Here is a 15,214-nt window from a genome sequence, read left to right as displayed (position 1 = left end):
GACAATAACAGGTGACGATCACATAAACAAAGATGTAACACTAGAAAACAATGAAATACGTATAGGATGTTTGAATTCTTAAGAGCCTCTTATAATATATATAACCACTGGAGCTTGAAACATAAAATGTAACACTGGTTCAATATTTCTATGGTCCCTCTGTCAATGCAACCAAGTCTTGTTGACATTTCTGCCTCCACATGGTGGTTAGTTTTGTGATTGTAATGTTTTCAAAATGGATATCTTTATTTTTGTGATAAAAAAAAAATTAGCAATTTTTACTAAGGCATAATTTCTAAAATGATGACTTAATTAATAAAGAAAAATAATATTTGACACAATTTTTTGAAATTCTTTCCTAAAATTTCTAATGTTATGCTGCAAAATGAAGCATCAAAAAAGAGCTAAGAGATGAATCTACCACATAGAGGAATCAAGTGGGGACCCCATTAAATACTAGGAATCCTTGTTCACAAGGTCTACACTTGGACAACAACGACAACGATCCAATTGGCCCATTGGTAATCATCATCACAGTCGAGTTAACAAAAGCTATTACAGGAAACTGACAAAATTTTGATTCTTTGTACATATAACATTACACTGTACCTAACTGTTTACTAAAGTTTTAGGTTCCGTTCACAATCACTGCTGAATTTCCTTCCATGCGAGTTCACTTTCACTCTTAAGGCTGATATCCTATACTTCCAAAACAAATCGATAGATCAACACATTGAACGACAAACCCGTACTATTGATTTTCTCTCACACACGTGTTCATAGCCCACTGCTGTTGATATTAAGTGGTGTTTTAACAAGCAATTGTTACAACCGACTGAATTAAAAGTAACTGAATATACATGTCTATTAAACGAATAGATCATAATCAACAGTGTTTTGAGGACTTTGACCTTTGGCCCTGGTCACTGACAATTTAACTCTGGCCCCCGAGCCCCTCCCTTTCACAGGTGTCCCCAGAATACTGATACCATAAGGAGGCTTACCTGGACAATAATCAGTCCAGTGAGGATCTGGTACTATGAATCAGTCCATTATTGAGTATAAAACACCTGACTGAATGGATCAAGCTTCCTCAGTTTCCTCTCCCCCCAAAAAAACAAGAAATGTCACAGTGGTTTAATTGTATGATATATCTCTCACTTATCTTCTTGATATAGAGAGTAAGGGGGAGGCAGCCTTTTTATAATGAGTTTTGTGGGGTACTACTATGATTTGGGCTGGCAGTCACTGCAGAGTTGTAATCAGACTATCATGAAATCTGCAATCGCCACCTGCAATATCGAATCTTAGTAAACCAGATTATCGAGGAAAAGTCTAGGATAATACCAGTAAGAGGATTAATTTTCTGGCAAGTAATGTTAAAATTAATAGAGGATTATATTTTGTTAAAAAGTTAAAAAGCTTAAATTTCTATCTGATTACCGGGGGATTAGGATAAATAGGTCAGGACTCGCTTTAGTGAATGCATGTGTCATTAACATCCTTGAGTAATGCATTGTTCAGTACAGTAAAACTCGTTAATACGAACATGGATATAGGGAAATATCGGATATAGCAGTTTTTTGGAGTCCCCGGCATACTATGACATTTGAAGGTGGAATTATGGGACAACCTGTGTTATCACTATGGATGGAAGTACATGAACATCATGATCATAATGAAAATGTATCAACGCTTCGAAGTTAATATCAAAAATTTAAAACTGTTTGATGTTAAAAAAGCATTTTGCCATCCGTTCATGACTTATCTTAACATAAATTTATAACTGTGAGTTTAGTTATCTATGGACAGACCTCATAGATGGAAAGTTCTGAAACTATTCAATCATTTAGTACACAATAAATCTCTTTAAGCAGCTACATGTACATCATCCCAGATCTTACCAGTGAGAAAACAAATCCAGAAATCCTATCATCCTCTGATGTCCAGGCACTCCCATCAAATTATCAACCATTCAAAACATCATCTTTTCTTCCGACAAAAAACAAAAAAAAACAACCACTCTGAGAGCACAGCCTGTTGATTCTGATAAAAACTTTTTTTAAAAATGAAATCCTCTGAGGCTCTCTCATCTCTCAGAAGATTCCTCGATCAGCAGGGGGGGTCTGTATCAAGCCCAAGCAACACCTGGCCGACAGAGCCCGGTTAATCTTCTGCAGCAAATTCCTGGCACCAGGTGAAGGGAACCAAACCTGCCAGGTTAGAGGGGGAACTTCACCTCCCCCCCCCTTCCATCTGTGGACTATCATACTGGAGTTGTGGGCATTAAATGGTCATTAGCAACGGTGATAGGTCCGAGTAATTATGTGACAAATTGACCATAACATGGTGATAAATTGTGGAAACAAAATAAACACACTGACAACCAGAAGGGAAGTTACTGAATCAATAGGGGGGAGGGGGTAATTAACATTATTGGGATGAGGGTGGCATTAATTAACATTGTACAGATTATGACCCTCTGAAGGCAGTTAGGGAATTATGATATGTTTATTTATAACAAAGTTCTGGATGATAAAGATTAAAACAAGATGCTCTCTCTCTCTCTCTCTCTCTCTCTCTCTCTCTCTCTCTCTCTCTCTCTCTCTCTCTCCTTATCTGTTTCTAGTTATTTTATTCCCAGCCAAATCCTACTACACACAATTATAGATAAAGAATTGAAAAGTGTAAAAGTTCAAATCCTGGTTGTCATGGATCAGTCCGTGTTTATTACATATATATCCACACATCTCACGCGTTACACAAACATTACAATTTCATAATTCCATGTAACATTAGCATGGTACTAATAACACTTAGCCTGGTACTATAATTCACTATCTCCCGTGACTGGGACATGTACTTCCCTAATAGATTATGCAACACACACACTCTCACTAATAGTCTAATTCTAACTCCTCGTCTACATGTGCAGTCATGAGATTTCATAAAATTATCTCTTTATCAAATTAGCAGCAAGTGCCTGAATCCTAAATGTTTGTTTGCAAGGTATTCTGTGAAATTTATACCTTACACTGCTTACAGGTACCAAATACTAACTGAATTATAATCTTACAAGTACCAAATACTAACTGAATTATAATCTTACTGACAGCTAGTACAATACAGTGTAGGTAAATACTGGGATTGACAACACTTTAATTACACCTGAATTACACACCTGACGACAGACGGATTATTAAATCATCATGTCTGCTGACCTCTAGGGGTTCAAATCCGCGCCCAGATCTACCGGTCAATCGGTGCACTAATATTTTGTTTTGTTCTCCTGTCGGATCCTTTTAAACAGGCAATGACGTTCAGAAACTAGTACAATGTATAAACGGAGTTTCCAGTGATTTGTTTGTTTGGAGTGGAGTTGACACTCAATTATCTGAGTGCATTACAAAACAAGCAATAAGATTTTTTGTTGTTTAACGTTTACGCCGTGTTCCCCCGAGTGTAATAAACATGAACAATCTAACAAACAACTCGGCTTTCAGTCCAACAGTTAATGCATATACCTATATATACCATGGGGTTTTTTATGGCACAAAGTCTGTTAGGCTCTTTTGTTTTTTATTTGTATCATGTAAATTTGGTAGTAGATGAGTCAGTCTTATAAGTGTCTGTACTATGTCTGTATTATGTCAATACTATGCACATGATGCCTATTTTATTCAACACTATAAAGTTCCATCATTAATAAAACATGAAAATACCACCAACATTGATTAAAACAGTCCACAGACTTAACATCAAAGAACGCAGCATCGGGGGACCCCAGTTAATCAATACCAGTGGTGCTCCAGTAACAGACAGGCGATGAATAGCTGTCCATTGTACACTATTTATGCAGTGAAGGATATAGGGTTAATATCCAAACCGTATTAGAACGAACACACATCTTATACAGAGCCGCAGAATTTTATGATATTGGAAGGCCCCTGGGATTCCTAAAGGAATTGATCATTACAGCCATCCGTAATATCATAGAAGAGAATATATTACGTTTCGTCTGTACAAAAGTATTATAATAACAACCTTTTTTAAGTACTGTGTGCATGCAAAATCAGGACATATGATAGATAAAAAATATCAAAATCCGTTAATGGCAAAATCTTGTGTGTCGGAGAAAAATGACCTTTTGATCTTGAAGAGGCAACACTGAGGCAGAGGAAATCCTGGAAAGAGCTTCTTTAAACAAAACAGGACTAGAGGAGAGAACCAGGGTCCCAGGAATAAAGGCACTCAATCTGACATTTTATTTAACCACATGCCCGATGTCAACATCGTTTCAAGATCTTTGAACCCCAACTTCCTACCTAATATTAAGTCTGGGATAAAACTTAATTAAATTGGACCGCAGATTCAATCTGAAACGGAATTAAAATTGTATGCCATTTAAATGCCTCTGCCTTCATATATACTTAATCCTAAGTATTTGCATACACTAAAAGGACCGGTATAGCATCACCTATATACTTCAATAACATTAAAATTAGATACATTTACATCCTTGTTCAAAAATGTTTGAAAAAACATTCGAAATGCACCAAATAATTTTACATGTAGTCATGCACTTTGGAACATTAATCCACACACTTATACACAGATGGGGTTCGGAAGAATATCAAACATTTTAGAATATCCACGAGGGCTCCGACAACATTAGTTCTACTGAATGAACCTTTGATGAATTTTATAAAGCCTATCATCTTTGGTATGCAACACAAAAAAACGATAGAGAGTTTAATTCTTACCACAGCATATTAGACGCCATTCATGAAAAAAATCCGAGAGACAGACAGGAATTAGAGAGAAGTTTCATGAAATCAATGATATTTTCCACACTGTCACTGAATGGGAAACTTCCGCAATGTAATCATGTTGTTAACCCAGTTCCAAGCTCTCGTCTTCCAACGAAGCCTGTACATGTATAATGGTGATGTCATACGCTGGGAACCACAGCAAAGTGTGTTGATTTATCCGAAGACCGTCTCCCGATAGAATGGACTACTGATCTCGCTGTTAAGTCCCCCATCCACAGTACACGAGCTCCCTCGATGATGACTAATACAAAGTTAACCGATCAATGAAGCCTCCAATACACACACAGAACAGTGGGCATTGAACACTTGTTTCATCAATCACAGATTCTCACAGCAAGAGCAAACCCTGCGTTATTACATCACAGGACTAGGACAGAGAAATTTCTCTGTTGCTTTAGTAGCTGTGGAGAGAGAACTTGAATGTTTCGAGGAAATTGATTTCCTGACTTGCATAAAAAAGCTAACACTGAGCGGTGAATTGAGGTGACTAAAGCCATGCAGTGAATTGTGTGACAGATTTCGTCACCGCACACCATTATCTGTGAATTCCACAAATAAAACCACTGCACAAACCATAGAGGGCTGCACTCTTACACTAAAGGAAGTCACTAAGGACACAGTGCTCTATCTATTTCACTCTTTACTTACATTGGGTTTGCCCACTCAGATGTGGTAATGATCCAGTACGGATTATCTTCTTATCTTTTAATGAAGCCTATATAACAGGATTTGAATCGGACCTTATGAACTTGATGAAATACTTTGAGTCTGCAATTTACAGCTTATCTATTCATTCTTGGGAGTGCTAGCGAGAAAGAGAATCATGAAAGAGAAAGTGAAATGGAGAGAAAGAGAGAGAGAGGAGCATTAGAAATCAGAAAAACAGAGAGAGAGAGAGAGAGAGAGAGAGAGAGAGAGAGAGAGAGAGAGAGAGAGAGAGTAACCAGAAAGAGAATCTAAATATATCTTGCTAAGACCATTTCTGCAGATACATTGATTAGAAGCATGTCTCTATGACCCAGAAGTGAATCTTTGAAGGCCACAGTCTGGGACTATGGCAGTTATGTATTAACGGGTAATTTTTAGTAATAATACATGTACCTTGATCTTCACTTATATCAAGAATATGCTCATTGAGTCATATCAAACAAGTTACCCTACCATAAGGTTGAACAATTCTCCATCAATCAATCACGCAAGGTTGAAATCCACCAAAATGATAAAGGTTTTTCTGTTGACACCAAAACCCCCGGACACAAGTTGTACTGTCACAGGCAGTCTGTATGTTGACTATAATAAACCAGACCGTTTTTCCTGCTTTCTAATGAGTATTCCAACACTTACAGTTACACAATGGAAGTACTGAAACATCCACAACACAAGCCATCCACTGATTTGTGTACAATCCCTGCAGAGATACACCCAGTAGGGGCACTGACTGGGGAACCGATCCCCACGGATCCCCACTCCTTGCTTTGTCAACTTCAAACTTTTGACTTACAGCCCCTGATCATAAATCAATTGTTTATAGATCAAGTGGGAGGTCATAAAATCCCACAAATCGTAACACCAGTAGACAACAATACTCCGCCTGTTGTATCTCTGGCTAAGACAACTTCACCCTGCCCACCATCTCAGTGTTCATCTGACACACACTTGTATATTTCTTAATGTATAGGATTAAATGACACATACCCTCAATGGAGAACTATCTGGTTTAAAATTTGCCCAAAACTCTTCCTTTTTACGGTTTAGAATTTCCTGACAGACTGGCAGAAATAAGAAGCGGTTGTTTTTATGGAAATAATTAGGTAATAAAACGAGGCCAAATATGACTCCTTGCTGAATGCCCCAAAACTGTCAAAATATAACATTACACACGTTAGAGATCTAGTTCATACTTGTTTAAACATGTGCTATAAAACACATTTCTCCTTTAAAGAGTTATATGCACTAACTTCATAATTATGGATAAAATCCGTCATAGAGTCTACAATTTTTTAATTTTACCTGAGTCATGAATCCTGAATCAAAACTTAGTAAACCCGTGTCCTTTGAATAAATTAAACAAGACCTGCATTGACCATCTCACTCTGAGATATTCTCTATAATACTGAAATAATGAGACAGTCTCTATACTGAAACACAGACACACTGAGATTATAGTCCCTACACACTGAGACAACAACCCAGATGGTCCGAGATGGCCATCACTAAAACAGATTCTATAACTCTGACACGCTTCACTGCCCTTCTTGATAGGTCCAATACATCTGTCCACCATGGACCGGGGCCATGATCTGAGGGTCGGTCAACATACATGTACCTACCCTCGCTATCTCTGGGCCACGGGCATCAAAGTTACAAGGAATTGATTATACAAGTAATGATGACTCCTGCAGCACTGCACGCTGATTGGTTTTGTATCAGGTGGACTGTAACTTAAAGCTTCAAAAGACAACAAGGGGATTATAGAAGACAAGCCATTTACTGATTTATAGACTAATATTGTTCATTAATGGACCATTATCTGCTGATACCCTCAGTGTAGACCTCTAGGTATACACCTTTATATACACGTAGAGCTGATAAGGAGATTATAGGGGAACCTTACAACTGAAGATAATCAGTGAGAAAACCTGCAGACCGGTCAACACTGGCAGAACAGTGACCAAAATTAAATCTCTCTCTCTCTCTCTCTCTCTCTCTCTCTCTCTCTCTCTCTCTCTCTCTCTCTCTCCACTTTAACATCAAATAAACAGATAGAGGACAGTATACCCTTAGGTTCTAAAATGGAAGAAATGTATATAATTACCACTTAAGATAGTAAAATCAGGCAATTCTAATCAGCAATTACCAAACTATGAATATTTAATAAGAGAATTCAATTACTTTCTTGCATATTCGTGTTTTCTGTGCACATGAATATTCATGACTGCTTGGTTAACCTGCAGCACAATATCCCAGTACATCAATCTTTACATACATCGAGCTGTCAGTAAATTCGTGGCCAATGACCCTATCAATACAGAATGTTAATAAAAATAGCACCTTATTGAACATTTAATTTCGTGAATTAACTAAACAACGAAATCCCCGAAAATTGGTATTCAACGAATATTGATGAAACCACAGTAAACAGGAGAGAGTCTCGGCCTGCGGGCTGGCCCTCTTAAAGTCATGCTCTCCTCTCTCTCTCTCTCTCTCTCTCTCTCTCTCTCTCTCTCTCTCTCTCTCTCTCTCTCTCTGTGTCTCTCTCTCTCTCTCTCTCTCTCTCTCTCTCTCTCTCTCTCTCTCTCTCTCTCTCTCTCTCTCTCTCTCTCTCTCTCTCTCTCTCTCTCTCTCTCTCTCTCTTGGCCCTCTTACTGTCACTCACACTCAGATCTTTTACACAGCTACATATATATGTAAACCATTCCTTCCGTCTCCTGAGTGAACATTAAACCTGTGCGTGCTGATCATTATAAGTATCCCATTGGATCATGGCTTCTTGAACAACATACACTACAAATCCTTCCTGTTTTAACTATCAACTTATTAAGACAACACATACCCAATAATTCCTAAAAACTGATTTAGAACATACTGTATAAATCAGACTAGTTTTACAACAGTGATCAGAATCAGATCATTACCGCAATTCAAACAAAAGTAAGGGCCCACTTGATCAACAACGAGCCTTTCCTCCAAACAACATCAATCTGACAGTCTGTTGCCCCTCCCCCCTCCCCCTCCCCTTACCAGCTAGGTGAACGCCGTGTTCTTCCCCTTCTCTCGACCTCCATTGCTCCCGATATCTTGTTGACAGGGTTGTTACAAAAATGTTTCCATCTGTTGTCAAAATGTTTAATCCTGAGCGACTTCCTTCCGAAGCTTCCTGCTTCGTCGCTGACTAACAGTGTGAGTGATAATCCCGGCCATGATCAGAGTACAGGGACAACGGCTAGCTCATCTTCCTCAACGCACAAAATATTATACTCTCTATCTGCCAGTGTCAATGCACATAATATTACACTCTCTCCTCAATGCAGCGTCAACACACAAAATATTATACTCTCTCCTCAATGCATCGTCAACACACAAAATATTATACTCTCTCCTCAATGCAGCGTCAATGCACAAAATATTATACTCTCTCCTCAATGCATCGTCAACACACAAAATATTATACTCTCTCTCCTCAATGCATCGTCAACGCACAAAATATTATACTCTCTCTCCTCATTGCGAAGTCAACACAAAATATTATACTATCTACTCAATGCGAAGTCAACACAAAATATTTCACTCTCTCTCTCCTCAATGTGAAGTCAAAAAAGAAAATTATACCCTCTTTCCTCAGTGATTGATGCACAAATAAAGAGAGAAAAGTTTATGCAAACTGCAAAGAGCAACTTAACCCCCATAGTCCTACATGGTACAGGGTCCCTCTTCTTCTTCTTCTTAATACTACATGTATTTGGTTTGCTCCCATCTCCAGGTTCCCCCTCCCCCCCCCCATATCTCTTTTTAACATCAACAGTTCAGGGAGTTTGAATGTGTCAAGGAGTATCCTGCTAGATATGTAAGATTTTTTTTAAATAAAATGAACCAAATTCACCTCACATCAAAATATCCTGTACTTCAAGCAACTTGTAAATATAGAGGATTTTTTTTTTCTAGGAAGAGTAATCTTTCTTGCCCAGTCTGAATTAATTAGATAATTACTACCCACCCTTAACATCAATTAATTGAAACATACATGAAAGGCCCTGAAGGTTGTACACAGGGAAAAAATCAAACAAAGACCTTTTAACCATGATAATTTTACAATACTGGAAAGAACTTCACAAAAATCTCAAACCACCATACTGATAGATAATGGTATACCCAACAGTTCATCATAATACAGTCTTTGATTAACATAATCTATGTTCAACATAGAATAACTCTCAGATCAACATTATAGTACATTCATCAGATCCATCTTTTGATATTTAGAGCCAGAATCTTCCATATCAAACCAATACTTGACTCCAATGCACAGCAATAGCTGAACATGGAACATGTTGATACGGATTCCTATGTTTTGTCTTATGCCTACAACTTATGTAAAGAAAGACCATTCAGCATCCATCAAATCTGGTGTTTGCTGGTTCAGACACTGCTGTCCGGTTAATACAAGGTTCTCTGAATGTTGCAGCGTATGCAGGAACACAGGGTCTTATTCCTGGTGTTTGCTTCCAATTTACTCCGACTTACGAGGTTCTCTCAGCCTAGCGACATACTGCAGGAATGGTTATCAGGGTCTGATCCCTCGATCCTCTCAAATATGTATGCAGGCAGACAACAGAGATCATCAAAGGGAATCTTACATGTTTTAAAAAATAATAAAATTTCCTCACCAGATTGCATTATGCAAAGAATACTGTGGATAATGTCAGATTTAGTTAATTTTGGTGATATTCAACTCATTACAAGTAATTCAATGTAAAGAATATGATGTAGAGGATAAATATAGAGTTATAGGTCAGGATCTTTAGTAACGAGGCTAGAGGCACCCAGCTTTAATTAATGGTTACACTAATCGCCCTACATGTAGGCTTCAATACATCAGAGCGCTACACTAGGAAGATTCCAGACAAGTTCTGATCCAAACTGTCCAATTTGATTCACACTGATGAAAGCAAGGCTGCAATGTCTTTGAAAGCAAGGAGAAATGCTGCACACACCGACCGAGTTCTGGCATTCCTTGACTCACAGCTTCAGAGTCATCCACAGTCAGTATAAACCCAGTGATTGCTTGTATGAATGAAGCTACAGCCTGTACCAGTACAAAATCTACTCTTCCTTATACCATCATCGCTTTAAAAATAAAAGTTTGTCATGAGCTTTAGACCTACACCTGAACTTTATCTGTAGTACATCAAGTCAACTCTGAAGTCTTTAAGGTGCCTCACTACACCGTGAAATATTTTCTCAAATCAGCAGAAAATTACTTGATTATGATAGATATCATAATGGATAAGAAGTATTTAAGTCTAATAGGCAAAAAAATGTGCAATTTTGGATGAAAATTACATTTTCAAAAATTAAATTCAGTTAACATGAGCAAAAGCTCCAGGCGGATTCAAACTCAGCTGAGTGATGATGATCTGCGGTTCAGAAGCCCAATATTTTAGCCACTGAGCTACGATGATATACAATCCAATCCAACGATATAAACAGTTTAACAAAACATTTAAATCGGCATCTTGTGACGTAGTGTCTTAAAAAGTATATAAGTGTAGACGTAGTGAGGTACCTTAAGAAGCTTTGATTACAGCAATAATCATGATAATGCATAAATATATATTTTTTTTTGGGGGGGGGGGGGGGTAGCAACATGGAGTGTTACTGTTATACAAGTCAACAAGATACAACTGGTTCCCCTAGGTAAATGGTGTACAACAGATTTATTGTACATATATACTGTCATGGATCTGTAAGTCTAATGTGATCATATGTGACTTGTACAGTCTTTCAGACTGGAGTAATGGGACCCGAGGGATCAAATATCTAAAATTTAAACAACAGCAATGGTAACAACTAATCAATGGAGTCCAGATTTAAATCGATGCATCAATGAACTGAAATAACTTTTTAATTAGTCAATGTAAACTCATAACACAGAAATAGCAGCTCCTTCCTATAATAGAAACCGAGGCCCCTGTGATCACCAAGATATTGGCTGCAATGTTAGATAAAACACCTGGAATCAAATCGATACAGTGAACAAACTTTCTCTGCAGTGAAAGAATACATGTAAGACACCAGGAAGAGCTAAGCATTACAGCGCTACAGCTGACATCTGCTTATTTCTACAGGGTTTCCTGTTATATATTACTGAGATTTCATCATCATCATCACTGCTATCATCATCATTATCATCATCATCATGTTCATCATAAATTCTTTTTAATTCTTTATTATTTGGCTCGTTAATCTCTCTCTCTCTCTCTCCCTCTCTCTCTCCAATTTTTTTTTACAAAGTCATTTATTGCTTCATGAGTTGAAGATACATGTATTCATAAATGAATACCAGGTAATTGTACTTTTAGACATAATTTGAATTCCTGAACTAAAAACAACAGTGTTTATAAATACACATTAGTTAACCCTCTTGAGTACAACACAGAATCAAATTTTCCATCTCATTTTTTTTGCTATTTTAGACTTGGATAGCACTCCGCTGAGAGGGAAATTAAAGAGGGATGTGTAAGCCTTTTAATTTGTATACACACAGAATCGCTGTTCCATTTTCCTGATGTCACAAACAGAATTTCCCGGTTTTTTAAAGAGAGATTTAATTGAAAACACATCTAGTCTAATCTGTGGTTCATTTACGCTCCCCTCAGATCCAAGCCGGTCTGTACATCTTATCTAAGTTACATAGTCAACACTGCTCATCAAATTAACAGAAAGTCTTCTAATTAACAGCAGAAAAGAACTGGATTTTTCTCCTGATGTGTATTTTTATGTGAAACGGACTCACACAGTGAATTAGATATGTTTGTTGTGAAGTAATATGATCAGTGTGACTTCTAAAATGTTATCTTTCCATTCGAACTGTAACATTCAGTAAAATATATATTCCATATGCATTGTCAGTTTCATTTTGCATTACTTAAAGAAGCTCCAAACTAATTAAATATACAATGAGTCTTCAAAGATCACAGATAAATAAAGCTTACTGCTTTTAATGAAAAGTTTTCACTGATAAAGTAATTAATTAAAAAAGAGTGCAGTCAGGCTTACAAGAGGCCTGGGGTCTGGGTTTCTACCACATTGCCACTTTCAACATGAAAACTGTGTGTTGAATTTTCCCTTTAGCCTCAAATAGATCTACAACTGCCATAGTTCTCCATTATGAAATACTCTAAATGTGGGTGTAGTATATTCTGTTATTAATACAGTTGTTACAAATAAATCATTAACAAATATACTCATTAGACTCTGTAAGCTAGATCAAAAAGTGGAACAGATTTAGAGATCACTTCACAGTCACTTCCTAGATCTTTGTGAAATCACCAATTAACTAATTAATCAATTTCTTAATGAAAAATAATAACATACTCCATGTAATCTGTTGGATTAGTACTGCAAGGGTTTTGATAATTATGTACAAATTACTAACTTTGCATACACAGTGTAAGGTGTATTGCACTTTTACCTTAATCCTTCATTAGTAACGGAATTGTAGGACATTTCACTCTTATACAGTCAATGAATTATGAATACTAGTGATGCCACAATACACACAGATACATTTAAAACCAACCAGACCAACTATATCAGAAACAGTACCTACTTTTTCTTAAATCCCAGCTTTTGAAACAAAGCATTCATGTCGATCACAACCCAGAGTCGAGCAGAAAATCCCTGTCTCCAGATTAAAACAAGTTTTTGAAAAATCCTAACCCGGAATTACACAGTTTATGCTATGTTCACAATTATATTGTTAAAACACATAAGTGTGTATCATTAGAGTTTACACACAAACACATAAGGATCAACAAGAGTGGAGCCCGCTATACGTAAGGGTGCTCAAGAGGTTTCCTCGTGTCGCATTCACTCATAGAACTTGTGGATTAATGGCAACTTTATATGTGAAAGTAATGGTTTAACAAATAGCCCCTTAATGATCAAGGAAGCCTAAGGAGTTATCCTAATTGGCTTTCAGCAAAGCTTAAACTTCACTGACTTGTAGAAGTCAGTGTCACATACACAAACACACAAGTCACACACCGTACTATTCGTGAAGGGCCTTGTACCGGTATATCATGATAGAGTCACTTATTGAACAAGTTGGACTGCTGAGATAACGCCTTCATTTAAAACAATAGCAATGTTATCGAAATTCACAAACAAATGATATGATAAAAGCCAATCATCTCCAAATATAGATATATACCTTTAAAAAATCTCATTCCAATCAAATCAATTAAACGCCCACAGAAAAAAGAAACCAATAGGATTGGCCTTTCCAATTAAATACAGATATTATTTCAAAACTCTTTATCAAATCATACCCCACAGGAAAAGAAACAAGTAAGAGTGGCGTACCCTTCGAAGCATCAGAAGAGATCCCTAAAGGGGCTCCGTGATTACCCAGTGCTTCCTCTCTCCCCCTGCAGCCTCCCGTCTCTGACTTTACCTGCACCTCTCTGATTTAGCAGCCGGTGTGCAGGGAGGCTTAGATAGAACTGATGTCTATCTATAGGTGTTCTCTCTGGAAGCCTCTCCATCAATCCTCCATTGTTAACATTCCCTCACTGCTCCCTAGAACTCGGCTGTGGCAGCAGACAGAATTATATCAGACTCCACATGTATATCTTTCCCTCTTGTTTTGTTTGTTGAGGTTTTTCTTACCCAAAAAACAGCAGAACTCTTTACAATTATCTTCTTAAATAAAAAATGTCATTTATAAAATTGGTTTGCTTCAACTAAAAGTTCAATAAAGATCATGTATGCACCATCTTTGCACAACTTTTGGTCACTGTTACATTCCAAGAATATCTTAATTAACATTAATTAAGTCCTACCGGTACATCTTTTTGACAGATACAAGCAGCATAACACAAAGACTTCAATGATTCATATGTACATGTAAAAGGCAAGACAGTTACCCTTGTATAATGAAAATCAAATTTTTAAAAGAAATTAAAAACTTCTAAACTAACCTGTTCACCCTGAATGTTCCAACAGTAAATGAATTATAAGATGGTCGGTCTCACAGTCTAGAGAAAAACATCCTTGAAACTGTCAACGGCTATTTAATCTCATAATGTCTTTAATTATAAAATATTTTCCTTCTCCCTGATTGTTCTCATCAGCAGGACCCACCCCCACCCTCCGGTTCTGTATTGTGAGTTCCGATTGGTGCCGCTGAGCCGACCTCTATAATTAACCCCAGGTATTCCTGCCCAGCCTAATGTAACCCGTGGTTTAATTAGTGGTTTGGATAGAGGCTTGCCTCGTTCATTCTCTGGGACCCTAAGGTTAGTAGTGGGGTGTAACTTTTATGGGTACCTTCCTAACCACAGTTTTCCCCAAAACCAATGGTCCACACCTGTAGGATTTTTTACATATGATTCTGAAGAGACAACTTAATCAAATTATAACCTCCCTCTGCAGGTAACACCCCGCCCCCATTGATGCACAGTCAGGTGAGAGAGCTGGTCACAAACAGGTGTGAACAGATCAAAGCCTCTACATCAATTTCACACCTTGTCCCAACACATAAACAAATTCCTCACGCTTATAATAAACTGCAGGAATTCTTATTCAACGGGATATTCCTTGTCAGAAAATGACACAATTACAAATCCCAAACATTTATTGTCAGATCAAACCCTCTTTTT

General features: G+C 37.4%; 1 protein-coding gene across 12 annotated transcripts in view; it reads right to left on the bottom strand.

Annotated features, from left to right (window-relative positions):
* Positions 1 to 15,214, bottom strand: part of LOC128157924 (IQ motif and SEC7 domain-containing protein 1-like) — a 55,026-nt gene that overhangs the window by 19,931 nt on the left and 19,881 nt on the right. The window contains exon 1 of one of the 12 annotated variants that reach the window (XM_052820595.1): positions 13,917 to 14,073. The exons of 6 other annotated variants lie outside the window; for them this stretch is intronic. Coding sequence is in view for 5 of the 6 variants with exons in the window: in XM_052820586.1 (XP_052676546.1) it covers positions 1,905 to 1,975 (71 nt within the window). In the remaining variant the exon portion in view is untranslated. Of the gene's footprint in view, positions 1 to 1,904; positions 1,976 to 4,763; positions 5,168 to 5,993; positions 6,220 to 8,573; positions 8,726 to 13,161; positions 13,319 to 13,916; positions 14,074 to 15,214 lie in introns of those variants that run through there. 5 more of the 12 variants (XM_052820590.1, XM_052820589.1, XM_052820591.1 and 2 more) reach the window with 5 other exon arrangements.

Source organism: Crassostrea angulata, chromosome 8, assembly GCF_025612915.1.
Source record: "Crassostrea angulata isolate pt1a10 chromosome 8, ASM2561291v2, whole genome shotgun sequence".
In the NCBI taxonomy this organism is placed as follows: Eukaryota; Metazoa; Mollusca; class Bivalvia; order Ostreida; family Ostreidae; genus Magallana; species Magallana angulata.
Note: the sequence above shows the minus strand (reverse complement) of the source record. Positions and strands in the feature narration are given on the sequence as shown.